Source organism: Macrotis lagotis, chromosome X (assembly GCF_037893015.1).
Source record: "Macrotis lagotis isolate mMagLag1 chromosome X, bilby.v1.9.chrom.fasta, whole genome shotgun sequence".
Taxonomy (NCBI): Eukaryota; Metazoa; Chordata; class Mammalia; order Peramelemorphia; family Peramelidae; genus Macrotis; species Macrotis lagotis.
This window is the reverse complement of record NC_133666.1, coordinates 686,746,114-686,766,477: the sequence shown is the minus strand read 5'-3', so window position 1 is coordinate 686,766,477 and position 20,364 is coordinate 686,746,114. Positions and strand designations below refer to the sequence as shown.

Here is a 20,364-nt window from a genome sequence, read left to right as displayed (position 1 = left end):
GCTTTAATGGAAGTCCTTAAATACTGGGGCACTCACTATCTCAAGGCAAGTTTTTTCATCTTTGCCAGGATCTAATTGTTAAGGTCCTCTCTGTATGAATGTGATCACTCCTGTCACCCATTGTCCCTAGTAAGTCCTTTTGGCGTTGAGTAGAATAAGTGAAAAGAACGCAGATCTTATCTAGTGACTTAATTCTAATCCAATATTCTCATTTTATGAGTAAGGCATATGCCTTTTTTCTAATTATTATATCTCACCTAAGGAGACCTAAGTCTCTGATCAAAAGTCTCTAGTTCCATGAATAATCCTTATGTAACATCATAGAATAAAATAGATTAGAATCGAATCGAATCACTAGGCTAGAAGGGATCTGAGATAAGTACTCCTATTCCTTAATTTTAGAAATGAGGTGCCTCCTGTTGATCTGATCTATCCTCCTTAGTCTCCTTCAGTGTATGACATCAGTCATGTTCTCTAACAAAAGTCATCTTCCAAGGCTCCATCCTGGAACCCTTCCTCTTTTCTCCTGCTTAGTGATCTCATTGGTGGACTCAAGCATCATCTCTGGGCAGATGAGTTTCCAATCTATATGGTCAGTTCAGATCTAGTCCTGTATTAATAACTTCCTGGGGACAGTTTCCCCTTGAAATTTTATACACTTCTTAAATTCAGTTTGTCCAAAATGATACCCTTTGTCTTCTTTCTCTTCATGGATCCCTAATCCTATTTCGGTGAAGATCATCCTTCCATTCACCCAGACTCATGACTTCCTCGTCTTCTCATATCCAAGTTTGTTGCAAACTCTTGTCAGTTTTGCCTTTTTAACGAGTCTTGAATCTGTTCCCCCTTCTGCTACTCAAACACCCTTAATTCAGATCTGAGGCATCTCTGACTTGGAGATCTCCTAATTGGAGATTACCTGCTTCTAGTATTCTTTTTCTCCAATCCATCTCCCAAATAGCTGCCAAACTAAAACTGTAGATCTAACTTCTCCATCTAAGAATCCTCAGTAGCTCCCTGGTGCATCTAGGAGAATATATAAACCCTTCCATATGACATATAGAGATTTCATCTTCTAATTATATCTTGGTTTCCTTTTCTTATCTGTCTGTCTTTCTATCCATCTATGTTTAACATTATTTTCTTTCTTAAAATTTTGAATACCAAATTCTCATTGTCCCTCTCATGACTCTCTCACATACTGAGAAGGTAAACAATATGTTACCAATTATCCATGTGAGATCATGCAGAGCATATTTCCATATAAGCCATATTGCAAAAAAACAAAAAAAATAAGTGAGAAAATTATGTTTTCATTTTTACTGAGTTTACCATTTCTCTCTCTGGAGGAGTATAGCATTTTTTTTTCATCATGAGTCCTTTGGAATTGTCTTAGTATCTTAGATCATTTTAATGATAATGGTAGCCAGGTCTTCCATAGTTGATCATCATTACAACATTGCTGTTGTTATGCACAATGATCAAACCCTCCTTTGACAATCTGCCACCACAAAAGGAGAGGCTATAACTATTTTTGTATTTATACGTCCTTTTCTTTTTCTTTGATTCAGCAATATCATACTAGTTTTGTAAGCTAAAAAGTTCAGAGGAAAAGGAAAATGGCCTATATATACCAAAATATTTGAGTATAGGTCCAGATTGTTCTCCAGAAAGGCTCATTAATTCAACTGTTTTCCCACACCCTCTCTATCATTTGTTATTTCTGATATGTGTGAGGTGGTACCTCAGAGTTGTTTAATTTACCTGTCACTAATCAATAGTGATTTAGATCATTTTTTTCTTATGACTTTGAATAGTTTTGATTTTCCCTTCTGAAATCTGTTTGGTCCTGGACCATTTATCAATTAGGAAATGTCTCTTATTTTTTTCTAAATTTGACTCAGTTCCATAAATATTTGAGAAATGAAGACTTTGTCAGAGCAATGTGCTTTACAATTTTTTTGTTTCTTCATTGTCTATGATATCTTTTAGCAAAATGTAGTTTCCCTAATTATCTCTTTTAATTAGGTTTTTTTAAGGCTGATACAATATGATTTGGTTGATTCAAAGCTGCCTCTTGCCATTTCTTAAAGACTGGATTTCAGTGAATGGAACTGCTTAGTAGGGTCTTTGGTTGACTAAGATTCTTGGGAAGACAGATCTTTGACAGTGGAAACCAAGCCTTTGCTAAGGCTTTCTAAAGAGATGTGACATGCCATTTTCTATACTTTTTGAGTATTTCTTGTTTGTAATATTTCTTGTTTCTAATAAAGAACAGAAGAATCAACCTGGATTTTTGGGAGATGGTAGCAAAGCCAACACAAGTACAAGGTCCTTCCCCAGAATGGTTCATGAATGCCTTGGGATGGAAACATGATAGTTGCCTAAGTTAGCTCTTGGATATCTGAGTGATGGTCATATCTGAAAATAGATTTTCCCAGCCCAATAGATGATGGCATCTGAAGTAGTGGAGGAATAGCAAGTGTTCCTGCAGAAGCCTATAGAAGTCACACACATGCTTATCAGTGTTTCCTGGGCTAAGGATAGTGGTGGATCTTGATTTTTCTAGACAGTATGATTCGGGAATCTAAGCTTTAAGTCAAAAGGAGAAATGTCAGTTTTGAAAGTTGACTTATGACAACTTATGACAACACTGAGATTGAGAATTTGGATATCTGGCCCTAGAGAGAGAGAAAAGGGGAGTTCCTAGAAAATTCTCAAAGAGAGTTGATGAGAATCACTCAAATGGGCAAAGTGGATTAAAGTCTCATCCTGGAGTGATAGAAGACCAAGATATTGAATTTTCGACTCTGAGAATTTTCACTGATGACTTCCCCTATGCTTAGAACACTTTCCTTCTTCATCTGGATCCTCTGATAAATCTCAGTCAAAATCCCGTGTTTTCCACAAAAATTTTTCTGAACCCCTTAATGCTAGCAACTTCCTTTTGTTGATTATATTTAATTTATTGTGTCTATAGCTTGTTTGGACATAGTTGTTTGCCTGTTGTCTCCCCCAGAGATTGGAAACTCCTTGAGAACAGGATCTAATTTTTGAATTCCCAGTGTTTATTAGCATAGTGTCTGGCATATTAATACTAGGCATTTAATAAATACTTCCTTACCACCTGATGCTATGATTTTAATGTGAATGATTTTGAAAGTGTAGGTATGGGGAGAAAAAGTTTGTTTGTAGGGAAGTGCCAAATGCATGTCTTCCAATGGAAAGATAAGACATATGGTCACATATTAATATTGGTGGGGTCCTGTAAGTTAGACCCTGTAAGACAGGCTTTCACCATAATGTACAGGTGCCTCATTGGGAACCTCAACTCCTTTCTTAAGAATGGATTGGATGCTACTGGAAATGCTTTATTTGTTTTCTGCATCTTCTTATGGGATTTCTGCCTAATGGATTGCAATAAAGAAGGTCATCCATCTAATAGACATTTATCACCTGGAATGCTTGCAATCCCTGGATTCTGTTATCCAGACTTGTGAAACCGAGACAAGAAATATATTTAGAAGTTTTGCCTCTGGTTGAAGATGACAACCTGAAAGAGGTATCACTATTCTGAATCAATGCCTAAGGATGGATTATATCCACACAAGTCCAGGGTTTGTGGCCCTAGCTTACATATTGAAATGCATGTACCCTAATAGATTATAAGCTCTTTGAGGAGGAATACTTTTATTTTTTCTTTTAATACATGGTGTTTAACCTACTGTATTGAACATGGTCAATGCTTAATTAATGTTTATCAAGAGGACGAATGAACCTCATCCTGAGAAAAGGGAAGTGATTTGTCTTAGATTACCCAGCAAGTTAGGGCCAAGATATGAACAAAGACATGGTATATTTGAATATTCTTAAATGTGCACATGACATTTGGACAATCATTTGGACAGTAGAAGCTGCCTAGTATTTCTACTCCAAATATGAAATGATGTGGTAACTGGAATGCCCTTCCAAGTTTACCCTAATAAGTTTAGATTTGGTGATTTTTATATAAGCATTTACACATATATGTATGGGATATATAGGCAGTTGGATGGTCTAGTGGGTAGAGGACCAGGTCTGGAGTCAGGTTAATTCATCTTCCTTAGTTTACATCTAACCTCAAAAGCCAATGAACTGTTTGACCCTGAGCAAGTCACTTCATCTTATTTGCCTCAGTTTCTCATTTGTAAAATGAGGTGGAGAAGGAAATGACAAACCATTCCAGTATTGTTGCCAAGAAAACCTCAAATGGAGTTGTGCAGAGTCCAACGTGACAACTGAACAATAACACATTCACATACATGTGTGTTCTTACATATGTATAGACATCCATCTATAAATTCCTGTAGCTCTCTCATAAGTCGACTTCCAAAACTAGCATTTCCCAAGAAATGTTTCTTTTTGACTTGAAACCTAGATTCCAGAATCCCCACACCTAGAAAATCAAGAATCACTAACACCCCTTCTCCAACCCAGGCAACAGCGATAAGCATATGTGTGGGTCTTCTGTGGGCTTCTACAGGGACTCTTGCTACTTTTTGAGGGCAAGGACTCTATTATCTTTGAATGCCTAAAGTCGCTAAATTCGATAATGGGCTCTTAAATGCTTATTCATTGACTGAGGTATTTACAAATCCTTCCCAAAAGAAAAACATATCTTGCTTGGGTGCTTTCCTCATTGTCAAATTCCCAGTGGTGCTGAGATTTATTTCTTTTCATTGGATGCTTGTGAAATAATGCTGACTCTGACCTTAGAGGAATTGGGTCTGAGTCCTTTCTCTGCCACAATCAATGGCATCCTGGTCAAGTCACTAAATATCCTTGGACCTCAGTTTTCCCATCTGTCATATTAAGGGGCTGGGCTAGATGGTTTCTGAGGTCTCTTCTTGGTCAAATCACTTGACTTACTTGGGCTTTGGTTTCCTTCTTTATAATGGGGGGGTATAATCCAACTCTCCAATTCCCCTATGATTTGATGAAAAGATGCTAATCCAAGTTCTGATTAGAGAATAAATACATCCACACATTATTGCAACACTCAGACTTGCCCACATGGCCACAGCATTCTTGATCCAGTGAAATGTGTTTTGTTACCTGGAGCTCCACCCCATAGCCGGTGTAGACAGTCACATTGTAGGTGCACTCCAGGAAGCTATGCAGGGGCAGCGGGGCATAGTCGTTGGAATCTATGTAGCCCTCGGGATCAGAGAAGGTGACGCTGCAGAGAGCTGAAGGCAGATATTGTGGTTAGAACCATGTTCCCCAAGCCTAACAGGCCCGTGGGCCAGCAAAACCCATTCTAAAGATGGGAATGATCCACCATGACCACTCTACCCTCTCTGACTTAAGCCTTAGGGACTATGGTGGCTAGGGTGTCAGAGGCTAGGAGGCAGAGACTAAAAAAGGAGCTGGAAATGAGATTAGGAGGAAAAATAAAAGAACTCAGACTGTTTTAGGTCTTTTTTTTTTAAGAATACAGGCTCAGGGCAGCTAGGTGGTGCAGTGGAGCCTGCCCTGGAGTCAGGAGGACCTGAGTTCAAATCCGACCTCAGACACTTAATGATTACCTAGCTGTGTGGCCTTGGGCAAGTCACTTAACACCATGGCCTTGCAAAAACCTAAAAAAAAAAAGGATACGGGCTTTAATAGGCATTCAGGTTTTGAGAAGCAGCAACATGGTGGGGGGGAAACAGGTTTGTAAGGCAATGGGGTTAAGTGACTTGTCCAAGGTCACACAGCTAGGTAATTATTAAGTGTCTGAGGTCGGATTTGAACTCAGGTCCTCCTGACTCCAGGCTATGTCACCTAGCTGCCCCCTTTAGTATCTGTTCTTTGAAGAAAACTCCAAAAGGGGTCATAAGTAGTAGCGATAAAAAACATTTGCAAAATACTCAAATGGAGAGAACATCAGAGCTGTAACTATTCTCCTAGGATGAAGTTGGGTGAGAGGAAAATGAACAGGTTATTTTCCTGCTGGGTTAAGTCCTTTTAGAAGCAGGGATCCCCTATCCCCAAAAATGTCCTCTCACCAGCCAGCTAAGCAGCATGTTGGGGGTGTGCAGAGGTATGGTGAGCCTAGGTGAGGTTCACCCTAGTGATAGGACCCTGAGGGCAGGGCTTGGGTGCCAGTGTTGCTTGATAAAACCAAAGGTCACTGGAGGCCCAGGAGGTGAGGACCCACAATGGTGACTGTGGTGAAGAGGAAGGTTACTTTTCTGGATACCTACACCCTGAGGCAAAGCCTCTGTTGTCCCAAGTTATGTGAAAGATGACAAGTGAAATTTCAGTTTTAGACCTAGAAATAATGAAGAATGGAGTAAGAGCAAAAACACAATTTTGGAAGCCCCTAGTCTCCAGCAGAATCAAAATATAATATAAATGCATATTTGTAAAGGGCTTCCATCGCCAATCACTGAACTGCGGCCACTTCTCTGCCCCTACCGTCCCCTTCTCTTTTGGCTCCTGAGCAAAGCATGCTGGGAAAGGTAATTAAGTGGTCTCCAAATTGGCTCATTTACTGAAGTCATATGGGTATTTCTGAGGGTCATTTTTCAGGAAGGATGCATAGAACACCAATAAACTACAGAAAAAAATGGTAAAGAAAGTACCCGGGAGGACTACCTCTACCCTCTAAAACTGTCATGATCTGAAGCTATTTGATGAGCAATTTCTTCTTGGTTGTTAGACCCTGTGGAGTAGATAGAGCCTCTAGGAAGGTGACTATTAGTGCAGCAGCAAGATGAGTTAGAATAATCATGGTAGGGAAGAAGGTACTTGGGATTTGAAGTCAGAACTGGATTCCAAATCTATCCAAGCCAGTCCATCCTCGCATTAATCTAGGTCTGGGTACCAGAAAGAAAGGAATTCATTTTAAGGAATAAAACTATAGGCATCCCTACTTCTACAGACTTACTTTAGGTTTTATTCAGGATATTTTTACTACTCATTTACCAAAAAGTGAACTAGGATTTTGCTGCAGTGCCTCCGGCTTCTGACTGGACCTCAACCACGATCTCCATCTCTAGACTCCAAGGTTTTTTCTCTTACTATTTGCCAAGACTAGAATGCCCTTCCTCCTCTTCTCCATCTTGTTTCCCTTCAGGACCTAGTCAAAATCATACCTTCTTCACGAAATCATTTCTAGTCCTTTCTTCTTTTGATCATGTCTGTGAATCTACATAGTTGCTTGCATGCCATCTCCCCTGTTAAATTATAAACTCCTTGGGGTGGCTAGGTGGTGCAGTGGATAAAGCACCGGCCCTGGAGTCAGGAGTACCTGGGTTAAATCTGGCCTCAGACACTTAATAATTACCTAGCCGTGTGGCCTTGGGCAAGCCACTTAACTCCATTGCCTTGCAAAAAAAAATTAAACTAAAAAAAAATTATAAACTCCCTGAGGGCAAGAATTGTCTCTTGTCTTTCTTATGTTTCTTCAGAATTTAGTTCATTATATAGTATTATATATTTATATAATTATATAATAAATAATAAATATTCATATATAATATGCAATTGTATAATGATTTTTTGTTTTGTCCTTTCTTTTCTTTTTTCTTTTTTTATTTTTATTAAAGATATTATTTGAGTTTTACAATTTTCCCCCAATCTTGCTTCCCTCCCCCCATCCCCACCCCATAGATAGCACTTGTATAATGATTAATAAATATTCATTGACCAACTGAGAATTATGATTCTGACTCATTGCCACTTTGGGGTCCCAATCTTGTTCTGAGAGAGGAAGCTACCTATGTAACCATGACCCAGGAAATAGCATGGAAATAGCACTCTTATGAGTGATCTGAGGGTTTTAGGGTCTTTGCAATTTTATATTGAGGTGGAAAACAGAGATGAAACCTTTTATAAACATAACAGTCTTAGCTACCTATGAACATGCCAATAATAAGAAAAAGGAAGCGTTACCTCAAGTGTTGGTAGAATTAATTATTATTTATATGAATTTAACAGTCAGGGGATGTCTTTATGAAGTCATCAATTATTCATAGAATCTCAGAGACAAAAGGGTCATCAGTGGTGTCAAACTGAAATAGAATTGGATCACCAAAACCACATATTTATTGACTTAGAAAACCACAAATTTGAATTGACTATGCTATGTTGTATTTTTATTTATTTTGTTACATATTTCTTAACTCTATTTGAACTGGTTCAGGCTGCACTGGGGGATTCCTACCTTGAATTTGATGCATCTGATTCAGACCAACTTGTACTGCAACACAAAGTGTCTCTACAATATATGAAAATCTTTTAATAACTGGATGTATTACATTCTCTCCCTGACTCTTCTCTTCACTGGGATAAATACTCCAATTTTCTTCAAAGCATTCTCAAATGGCATGATTTTGAGACCTTTGCAAACCTACTGGTTTTCCTCTGGATACTGTCCACCTCATCAGTATCTTTCCTAAGAAATCTGTGACTTTTTAATCAGTTTTCCTGCCTACATAATTCTACTTCTCTCTCTCTGAGGAATGGGTCTTGATCAAACTCCACTACATGGTGATCTTGAGCAAGTCATTTTTCTCTGAGTCTCATTCTCCTCATTTGTAAATTAAGCATTCTTAAAGTTCCTTCCTAAATGTATTCCCATAGCAGGTTTCGTTGAAAGAGCCATTGATGTTTATCTATCCCATGCTATACATCCATGAATCAATCCCTAAGTATTTATAAAGTGCCCAAAGAGATGACAACTAAAAGGGGACCAGATTTGTTCCGTTTGAGATCCCTAGCAGGACAAACTAGAAGGCAGGCGTCTTCCAATCCTCATCAGATCTTTGTGTCACCTCCACCCCCAAATCTCTAATGTCATTTTGTATTTTATTTGCGTATTTTTTGCACCTAATCACAAATGTCCGTGTTGTTTTCTAAAGGGAAGACAGCCCCTTGAGAGCAGAGACTAGTAGCTAGCAATGTGCCTGGCTTAGAAGAGGTTCTCAATAAGTCATTGATCCAAGTTATAAAGACAAAATAACTTTTCAAAAGACTTAAGAGCCATCTCCATTCACCAGTGACAACTCAAGAATCCAGACACCTGAAGATGACCACTTCATTTAGAGGTGGACCGAAAATAAGGATGAGGCGTACATTTTTGGATGTGACTAATATGAGGATCTGTCAGAAAGTCAGAGCTGGGAAGGGCTTCAAATTCAAATTTGCATTTCTGAACTCAAAGAGACTCTAAAGAACCTGGAATATTAATTAGAGAGATCTTAGAACCCAAAATATCAGTTAGAAGGGGTATCCAAAGAGGGCATGTAAGAACTGGAAATGACTTTAGAACAGGGCGACAGAGTTGGGCCTCAGAACAGGGAATGTCAGAGTTGAGAGGGACCTTAAAATATAGAATATCAGAGAAGAAAGGGGGCCTTAAAGTCTATAGCATAGAGTGTCAAAGCTGCCCATTAGAACTTTTAACATCAAATATTAGAATGAGATCATTGAGTTTTGGAGCTGGGAAAAACCTTAGAGACCCTATAATCCAATCCCATTTAACAGAAGGGGAAACTGAGGCCCAGCAACTTTATAAAATAATAGCTATCATTTCCATAGCACTCGAAGATCTGCAAAATACCCTATAGCATATCTCGACGGATCTTCACAGCAAGCCTTGGAATAGATATTATTATTTTGCCTACTTCACAGATGAAGAAAATATGGATGAGAAAAATTTAGTGTTTTGTTCAGGGATACACAGGTAGAGACTACCTGGGGCAGGATTTCAACTCAAGACTTCCTGATTCTAAATTGGGTGCCCAGGACATTTCTCCAAGCTATCTCTTGCCAGTGGTAGAGATTAAACTCAGCTCTCCTAACTCTTGGTCCCATAGGCTCATCATTGAGCGAAGCTGTATTGAGCTGAGAAGGATTTTCTGTAACTTAGGGGTATCTGCTTCTGCCACCTGACTCACTATTCCTTATATACCTATCACCCTAATATGAATGGGGCAGTACAGACACCCACAGTCAGTGTTCTGTAATAGCCACGGCCCTGTATTAGAAGGCTAGAATCTCAATTCTGTTTATGTTAACATACTAGATGCTCTTGTATAAATAATTCCCTTGGCCTCAGTTTCCTCATCTGCAAAATGGGAATCATTATCTTCATCCTATCTGCCACCAAAAGACAATGAAATAAGTGATGAGTGAATGGCATTCTGAATGCTCTGAGAACCCATGGGCCAAGGTAATTTCCAAAACTCCAAGAGATCTGTGATTTCATTAATGTGGGACTTTCTTCTAAAGATGAACATTCCTTTCCCTTCTCTGCCCTCCCCCCATTCAAAAAGTCATAATTTTATCTATCCATAATGTCTAGAGAACATTACACATCAAAAATAGTAGCAGGAGAGTGCCTTTTCCCAGAGCCATTTTAACCAAAAGTCTACAGGAAAAATAGAATGAGATGATGATGGTAGTGATAATATAAGATGAGAAGGCTGAAAACCATAATAGCAATGATTCCAACAGCTTCCATTCCCATATTCTTTCTTTCTGTAGGACTTAAGAGTAACAAAGCCCCTTCCATTAGTTTTCTCATTTGAACTTCACAATAACCTTAAGAGAGAGATGTCATAGTTATCTTTGACAGAGAGGGAAACTGAGTCTCTGAGATGTGCGCTGTCTAACCCATCATCCCATAGAAATAATTCGTAAAGCTGGGATTTGAACTCAGGTCCAGCTTCAAATTGGATATCTCCTAGGCATCTCAAAGTCAATGTGCAAAATAGAACTCATTACCTCTCTCCCCTATGCCTTTTTTTTGTTTTTGGTTTTTTTGCAAGGCAAATGGGGTTAAATGGCTTGCCCAAGGCCACACAGCTAGGTCATTATTAAGTGTCTGAGACCGGATTTGAACCCAGGTACTCCTGACTCCAGGGCCGTTGCTTTATCCACTGCGCCACCTAGCCGCCCCCATGTTATTTTCAATATCAAATATAAACCCCTCTAGTGATTAAAACTTCATTTTCTGGCCTCCTCTTACCTTTCTAATCTTCTTACCCTTGACTTCCCATTATATTATCTCCCAATACTGACCTCCTGGTTGTTCCTCTAAGACAGTGTTCTATGTCTCATAGAAAACCTTTTTCCTTGACTGTCCTCTGAACCTGGAAGGCTCTTTCTCCTCATCTCTACCTTCTGGTTTTCTTCAAGACTTGGCTCAAATTTTTCTTTATGCCGGAGACTTTTCTGGTCCCCCCAGCCTTCCACACCTTCATGATTCCATTAAACTGAGTAACTCTTTGTCTCTTGCACATTCCCTGGGTTTTCCCTCTTCTGTCTAATCTATAGACTTAGACTTGTCTCCATCCCTCTTGTTTCATCTATTCTGTATTTACATTATTTGTCCACACCTTGCATGTTTCATGTCTGCATATTGTCTTCCATAGTAGATTGACCTTCTTCAAAGAAGGAATCCTGTTTTTTTCCCTTCTCTGGATCCTTGATACTTACAACAGTATCCACCACATAGCAATTATTTTATAAATATGTGATGGCCCAAGTCTTGTAGATACAAGCATAGTAATATCTCTATTATACCTAGGTTGGTCTGGGAAAAAAAATGGACAAGCCCTAACAACAAAGCTGTAGAGTCTTGTTTGAAAAAAGGTGGCCCAGTGGATAAAGCACCGGCCCTGGAGTCAGGAGTACCTGGGTTCAAATCCGGTCTCAGACACTTAATAATTACCTAGCCGTGTGGCCTTGGGCAAGCCACTTAACCCCGTTTGCCTTGCAAAATCCTTAAAAAAAGGAAGAGAGGGAGGATGAAGAATTGTGACCTTGAGTATAAAGCTTGGAATAGCAAAGATTTGGGTAGAAGATGGAGAAGAGGAAGGAAAGGAGGCCCAGTTCAGGAAAGAGGGGAGGAAAACAAAAGCAGGTTGCCATGAAGACTGGAGCTTTGTACACTGATAAGAAGTAGCTTGGAATTAATTTCAGTCTTCTGGAAATTATGTTTCTTTGGTGAGGGGAAAGGAATGGTAAATTTGTGAGGCATATAAATGTCTTTTGAGAGAGAATCCTTTTGAGGAACAAATGAGATAATGTGTGTGAAGGTCCTTTGAAAAGCAAAAAGCTCTCTGAACATAAGGGATCCTCAAGGCAGCTGTGCCTCAGTGTGAAGGGCAGTGGATTGGAAGCCATTCGATTTGCAGCATAGCCTTTCCTCCCATCTCACAAGGAAGATTGCACTCATCTGATGCTAGCTACCTACTGCCAATCCTCCATTCTGTAATGCCTTCCAGGTATCATTATGCCCACTCTGCTTCCCTTTGGGCAGAAGTCTCACGGAGGCTAATGAATGCCTTCACTTCTATCAGTACTGGTCTCTTCTTTCTGTGTGTCTCCTACCTCTCCTTCACCACTGGTTCTCTTAGCCCTAATAGAAACCCTCTATTGACTCTTCCCTTCCATTCAGCCATTCCCAACCCCCAAACTCTTATATTTTTCATCTCGAAATTTATTAACAAAGTTTATAATTGATACCTGTATTTGTTCATTACTTATTTCTTCACTAATTTTTTTTAGGTTTTTGCAAGGCAAACGGGGTTAAGTGGCTTGCCCAAGGCCACACGGCTAGGTCATTATTAAGTGTCTGAGACCGGATTTGAACCCAGGTACTCCTGACTCCAGGGCCGGTGCTTTATCCACTACACCACCTAGCCACCCCTTCCTCACTAATTTCTTTCAATAAGAGCATTAATTCTATCATTCTATTGGAAGTACTCTCTTGAAAATCAATAGAGATTTCCCAATTGCCCAATCCATTGACTTTTCCACTTTACCTCCCCTTCCCTTCAGCTTCTCTCAACCTTGACCTTCCCACAGCTTTTCACACTGCCCATCACCCTAACCTATTTATGCTCCCCTCCCCTTTGGCCTAAAAGTTACTTCTCTGGATGGCTATGTGGCACAGTGGATAGAGCACCAGCCTTGGATTCAGGAGGACCTGAGTTCAAATTTGGCCTCAGACACTTAATGCTTACCTAGCCATGTGGCCTTGGGCAAGCCACTTAACCCCATTGCCTTGTCAAAAAAAAAACAATAAAAAAATACTTCTCATTCTCATTTCTTCCATATATTTGCCACATGTCCCTAGAAATGACCATTCTATTAAATTCTTCATAATATTGTAGGGCAGTGGAGATAATAATATTTATTCCACATACCTATTGCAAAGTTTAGAGGAGAGAAAGGTGTAATTAAAAAATTACTGGTGTTAGAGAAAGTGATCTGTGGTTGAATCCTGGACCTGTTATTTGTGTAGTCTTGGGTAAGTCACCTAATTTCTCTGAACTGCAAAGAAGTTTCTAAGATTTGAGAAGCACAAATTTCTGTCTTACATTTATTACCTGGATGACCCTGGACACATCACTTAAGCTCTGGGGTTCTGTTTCTTCATCTGTAAAATGAGAGGCAGACTCAATAGCCTCTGAGGTCCTTTACAGATTGAGAACTATATTCCTATAGTCCCAAATTACCTAACCTTTTTGAGTCTCATTTTCCTCATCTGAAAAATGAGGTCTTTGAGGTACCTCCTCTCTCTCTATCTTTTCTTCTTTAAGTTTTCTAATCATCTGGGTTTATAAGTCTTTCTTCTCACTATGATAGTGGAAAGAACATCTCCGTCAGAGGATCTGGATTCAAATGTCACCTTTACCTCAAAGGTGCATGTGACATAGGAAAATCTCTGGGCCTCAGTTTTCTCATCTGTAAAATGAGAACATTGGACCATACAGCCTCTGAAGTCCCTATCAGGCTTGAAACCTATGATTAGTTTGTAAGGCACAAAAATCCTATTAAATGACCCTCATTTAAGGGGCGGCTAGGTGGTGCAGTAGATAGAGCACCGGCCCTGGAATCAGGAGGACCTGGGTTCAAATCTGGCCTCAGATACTTAATAATGACCTAGCTGTGTGGCCTTGGGCAAGTCACTTAACCCCATTGCCTTGCAAAAAAAAAATCTAAAAAAAATCACCATCATTTATCATTACAAGGTTCAAAGGTTTCCCACTCCATAGCATAAAAGAATGAAGACCTCCTGACCTGGAGCCTGCTCCGTGGTGATTACTGTGGTCGTAATGATGGTAGAAGTGGTTGTCTCTTGGCTCTCCTCAGAGGCTGAGCTGGTCAGATCACTCTCCACCATCTTTTCCTTCAGAGGAATGGGACTGGTCCCATCCTCTAATGGAGCATCTTGAGCTGTGGGAATGGATGCTTCAGGCTCATCTGGACTTTGAAGCAAGGTGTGCTCTAGGAGTGGGAGGGACGTATAGGGGGAGATCTCCAGGGGAGCTGGGGTAGTGGAACCACCACCTCCTTTCCGGCCCAACCAAGAGGGCTGCTCGGCTATCCCACGTTTGCTCTCTACAGTGCCAGATACCAGATCCCCTGGTGCATGGGGTTTTTCTGTAAAGAGGAAGAAACCTGGACTGGAGGGAGCGGGCTGGGACACCATTCTCTGAAGCATGGAAGGAGTAGTCTTTGGCCTCAAATGCTTCCTTGCTGTGTTCACTTGCTTGAGAGAGGGGGGTTTCTTCCTTGCTGGGAAGACATGCTTCCCGCTGGCCTCTGTGAGGGCTGTTGACACAGGCAGATTTTCTAGACGAGCTGGGGCTGTTCCCTCAAGCCCCAGCTCTGCAGCTTCTTCCCCAGGTTGGGCTACACTTGGAGTGGTGCTTACTTTGCCTTCAGCATTCTCCTTACTGATTTTGTTGTTTGCCAGTTCTTCAGAGTGCAGGTGGTATAAACCAGAGGGCACAACTCGTCCTTCTGGAGAAACATCTAGGAAAGAAAGGAAAAGATGCAAATAAATTCTGGGTTATGTTTTTAGGACGATGAGCTGTTACAGCTGGAAAAGAGCTTGGAGGAACTAAGTCCAGTGTTCTCATTTTATACATGAGGAAACCGAGGCCCAAAGAGAAATGATTTCCCAAAGATCATATGGAGCATTGGGTTATTGAATGTCAGAGCATGAGGGGGTCATAAAATGTCAAGACTGGAAATGACTTGAGAAGATCAGCGCTAAAAGGGTCTTTAGGACAGAGAACGTCAGAACTAGGGAAAGTTCTTGGAACAGAGATTATCAGAAGTGGGAGTAGCTGGAGGGGACCTTAGATATAAGATGCCAAAACTGGAAGAGACCAAAGAGAAACAAGTTCATTCTGTGTTATAGGTCCTTCCCAGCTTTGACATTTAATGTCCTCCCTCCCTTCCTCCCTTCCTTCCTTCCTAACACAAAATGCTAGATCTAGCCGGAACCTAACTGTTCACTTATCTTCTCTGTTCCTCTTATGGGCTACCAAATACTGCTGGAAGAATACCATTCCAAATTAATGTTAGGCAACCTAAACTAGGGCCTCATTGTTGTCTTGTCATCCTTTTATTCTGATTTGATTGACTCTGCATCACCTTTTCCCAAGTGGCTGTTTCAGTCCTTCTCCTCTCCTCTAGCTCAGAAGTTTATCTAATCCATCTTTATCTACAAATATCTTTGCCTCACACTTGGATCATCTATCGTGAGATTCCTCATCTTCCTTCCATCCTCCATAGCTTAAAATGCCCCTTCCATATCCACCAGTCTCTTGTCCTTTGTTCTAGTCTCAGAGGATAAGACGATCATTGGCTATGCCCAGGCTAAGCTTTCCATTTGTGTTTTTGATTCTATCTCTTCCTCTCGTTTCCTCTAGTCTCTTCCCATCAATCACCCCCAACTTCATAGCCTTATCTTCAATCTCTCTCCATTTCCAGTTTCCTTTCCTGTAGCTTCCACAAATAGACAGATTTTCTTTATCCTGGAAACAACTGATAACCTTCTTGTGACCCTGTCATCCTCTCAAGCTACCCTCCCCCTCTAGCTCACTTCTCCTTGAATGCCAAACTTCTAGAAAATAATGACTATACTCATTGCCTTTAACTACCCTCTCACTTCTCAACTCTGAAATTTAGTTTTTAACCTCAATGATTAGATGAAGTGTTTTTTTTCCCAGGATAATCAGTTATTTTTAAATAGCTAAATCTTATGATCTCTTCTCAGTTCTTATCTTCATTGACTTTTCTACAATATTTGACCTTGTTCCTATCCTCTCTTTAGCCTCCTTCCCTGACTCCAATACACTTTTTTCTCCCTGAGTTCTTTTGCCTCTCAACTCAGTCTCTTTTTCTGGATTTTCTTCCATCTTCTGCCCCCCAAATATATGATTTCCTCAAATCTCTCTCCTGGGTCCTATTGTTTTGCGCATTGACATCTTTCTTGGTGGAACCATCTTCTTCCAGGGAATCACTATTTTGCCATTTCTATGCGGATAACCTCAAAGTCACATCTTCTTCCCACATCAAAAGCTGCTTGCTGGAAAGCTAGCTCTACCTGGATCGCCTTCTGCCAACTTCTGGGCAACATGTACAAAATGAAATTCACTGTTCCTCAACTTCCGTTCCTAAATTCCCTCCCAGTGATTTGTCCCTTGACTTTTGATTTTCTATCGACAGTAACCAGAAAGAATGCTAGACTTTAGTCAAGGAAGAATTTGGGCTGAAAATTCAACCTTTCAACATCCTATATGTAGGACTTTGGATAAGTCATCTAACCACTCAGGAATTCAGTTTATTCCTCTCTGAAATTGAAATAAAGATGCTTACTTCACCTGATTGCTATAGAAAAAGTTCTCTGTTAAACTCAAGGGACTACAGAAACTAGAGATTTTATTACTTTTACTATTAGCACAATGGTACTCCCGTGACTTGTGTTTGAAAACTCTGTCATCCCGCCTCACCTCCTACATTTAACCAGTTGCCGGTTGGATATCTTGTTCTATTATCACAACTCTATAGCTTTCTCTTTCATTCCATGGTCAATATTAATCCATGCCCTCACATCTCTTCCATGAACTACTATATTCATCAACTAATTCATTATAGGATTATGGGATCCCTGAACTAGGGCAGAAAACAATTTAAAGGTCCCTCAATCCAACCCACACCTTTCAGAATGGGGGAACTGCAGTCAAGAAAAATCCGTCTCCTAGATTTAGTCCTCAAAGGTCTTTTTGCTCAACTCTATCCTTTGCACAGAGGGGCAAACAGAGGTTCAGTCATCTTGCCTCCAGCCTCACCTTCAAATAGTACACCAAAATGATTTTTCTTAAAGAGCAAATCACATTGTGGCTAGTCCCTTCATATCACCTTCCCTTACTCAGTAAGCTGTGATGGCTCCCTATTACCCACATATTTGGTATTCAGAGTCCTTCATAATCTTGCCCCCTCCTACCTTTCTAGTCTTCCTATCCAGTCTTATACATGTCTCTGACATGTATGTTTTGATCCAGTGACACTTGCCTTCTTTATTTTCCCCATATAAGACACTGTCTCTTGACCGAGAATATTCTCTGGCAGTGTCTCATACTTTCCCTTTTTGAACTGCTTTCCCTTTTGACTTCTCTGACTTCTTTCATATTCCAGCTAAAATTCCACTTTTTACAAGAAGGCTTTTCCATTCCTTCTTAATTCTAGTACTTTCACTTTCTAATCAAATCCTTTTTATCCTGTATGTAGCTTGTTTAGGGTAGCCAGTAGATAGAGCACCAGACTTGGAGTTATGAGGACTTGAATTCAAATTCTGCCACAGACACCAGGGCAAGAAACTCAAAGGACCTGGAGAGCAAAATGGCAAATCATTCCAGTATCTTTAGCAAGATAACACCAAATGGAGTCACAAAGAGTTGGATATGACAGAACAATACCAACAAAATAGCAGGTCTGTGCATGTTTGTTCCATTAGACTACAAGCTTCTTGAGGGCAAGACTGTCTTTCACCTCTTTTTGTATCCCCAGCATTGAGCCTAGGGTCTGGCACCTAGTAGGTAATTTGTAAACGCTTAGTAATTGATGACCTCCACACAGTAGACAAATTCTTCTTTTTTATAGTGATCGATCTGTGCATGTCATTTCCCTGCTCAAAAGCATTCAATGGCTCCATATTATCTCAAGGATGAAGTTCAAATTTCCTAATTATATATCTATAATCCTTCAAAATCTGGTGCTGACCTACCTTTCAAGCTTTTCTCACACATCCCTTCTGTTCGTTTACCCTTCAGTAAAGCCCAAATGGTTTCCTACTTGTTCTCACCTTGTCCTTCCTCATCCTGCTTCCATGCAGTGGGGCAAAGTACTCCTCCTCATCTCTACCTTTCCCTTCCATGATGTCTCACCTCAGACACCTCCTTCTCTGCCTTTCTCTTCCACGATGTCTCACCTCAGATACCTCCTTCTCTGCCTTTCTCTTCCACAATGTCTCACTTCAGATAGCTCCTTCTCGATGAAACCTTCCCTGATCACTGTCAGCTGGCAGCGATCTCTCAAAATTCAAATATTCCTACAACATCTTCTATGAATCATTTCTCATCCATCCCAACCAGATATGAGGTTAATCTGTATATATGTTATATGCTCTCAGGAGAATGTAACTAAGTCAAAACAACAGATGTATTATACATTAAATGAATATTACATGGAGGATTATATGGAGAATACAAATACAAGCCAAAAGAAAGACAGGTCTTGCCCTCAAGTAGCTTACATTCCAATGGGAATGGTGATGGAGAGATATATAAAAGCAAGCTGAAAAAGTGGGGGTGGGAAGAGGGGAAGGATGGACAATCTGGATACTCCTTCAAAATTAAAGTTGCAGAAGGAAGTCATTACCGGTTAGAGTAGGTTGTAGGAGTGGAAGGATCTAGGGTAGAAAGGCAGTTGAAGTGGTGAAGTTCAGAGAAACTAGAGTAAGATTTGAGAGAGGAGAAAAGGATGCCATATAAATGCAGTTTCCAGGAAGAACTCACCAATGGGGCAGACCAGAGGGCACAATTGTCTTTTTCTAAAAATGTATGCAGCCCCAGTGTTGAGTACAGGCCTTTGTCCATTTTAGACAATTAATAGGCAATGATTGATTGATTCAGTTTCTTGACCTGATACTTCTCATTCAAATCAATTCAACATATACTCATTATGCTCCTATGCCAGACACGGTCCTACATTTTACAAAGCCAGAGAACCAAAGAGAGAACCAGACATGTTGTAGACCACAAAGACAGTGAATTTGTCACAGAAGGGAATCTCGCCCTTCTGCTTCCCAGGTTAAGGCTCTTCGTCTTACTTGGCCTGGCTCTCAGTAGGACTAAGATTGCAGTAATGATCACCAAGTTCGTTCAGGGAGCAGTAGTGACCATACTATCACATCTAGACCTGGAATGACCTTAGTGGTCATCCAGCACAGTGTGGAATGAGAAATAAATACAAAGGCATGAATTGATTAAGCAAGTGTCTAAGATTTTAAGTTTCAGGGAAGATGCTGACCTCCATTGGTAAGGTAAGAAATTTCTGAACCTACAGATCTGTTCCTTATTGCCTGTTAATCTTTATAGTCCAATATCCTGAAAGAAACAGAGTAGATAAAAATTCATTTCAAGAGGGAAGAAGTGATAATAAATAAAGGGGGATCAGGAAAGGCTTCCTATTTATTAGAATTATAATCTTTTGAGCACTACCATAAACCCTATAGAGAAGGAAACTGAGATAGATGTGACCTTTCAGAGTATATACAGGGAGGCAGGACGAGATATAGCCCAGGTCTTCAACCTGGTCCTGTTCTGGAACTCAGAACCATGGAACTAAGAAGGGTCTTAGAACAGATATCTGTCAATGATGAGGTCCCATCCCTGCATGCTTTGGGCCATTGCTACCAGCATCAACACACAAACAGTGTAAATCTTCATGAATGGAGAAGTTCTGGATGAAGAGGGAAGCCTGGAGCTTGTGATTCAGACTTTTTCATGAGCACAAGTTCTGACTGCTGGGCGCTGGAGCATCCCTCTGCTAGGAGTGTGTCTGGGGAGGCTGCTTTGCTTTCATGAAGTGAGTCTCTCCAGCTCATTCTATATGGACCACAGTACTTTGCTTCTAAAATCAACAGATGCTCCTGTTGTATAATACTGATTAGAATACAGTCATCATTCCAAGAGAGCAAAGGCTCTGCCTGCATCCCAGATGGGCTTGCAAATCTGTGAGTCATTCCAGGAAGGGGAGAAAGGAGGCGGTCAGTTGGCCAATTTTGTGGGACCTTTGTCAAGAGTTTTAGCTGGACAATCAAAGGACCCAGATTCAAATCCACTTCTGTCATTTACTATATAAAGCATAGGTATAGGGTAGTGAAGGCAGAAGATCTGGGTTTCAATTTAGGCTCTATCCGTGATTTATTCCCTTGGGAGCAACTACAGTGCTTAGAATCCTGAGCTTGGGGCCAGGAAGACCTGAGCTCAAGCCAAACCTTAGATGCTTAATAGCTGTGTGAACCTG

The 20,364-nt window shown here is 40.4% G+C and overlaps 1 protein-coding gene across 1 annotated transcript in view; it reads right to left on the bottom strand.

Moving 5' to 3' along the window:
* SEZ6L (seizure related 6 homolog like) overlaps positions 1-20,364 on the bottom strand; it is a 267,843-nt gene that overhangs the window by 96,791 nt on the left and 150,688 nt on the right. Inside the window, exons 7-8 of the mRNA XM_074202257.1 lie at positions 14,062-14,799; positions 5,095-5,228 (exon numbers count right to left, since the gene is read on the bottom strand). Of these exons, the coding sequence (XP_074058358.1) occupies positions 5,095-5,228; positions 14,062-14,799 (872 nt within the window). The remainder of the gene's footprint in view (positions 1-5,094; positions 5,229-14,061; positions 14,800-20,364) is intronic.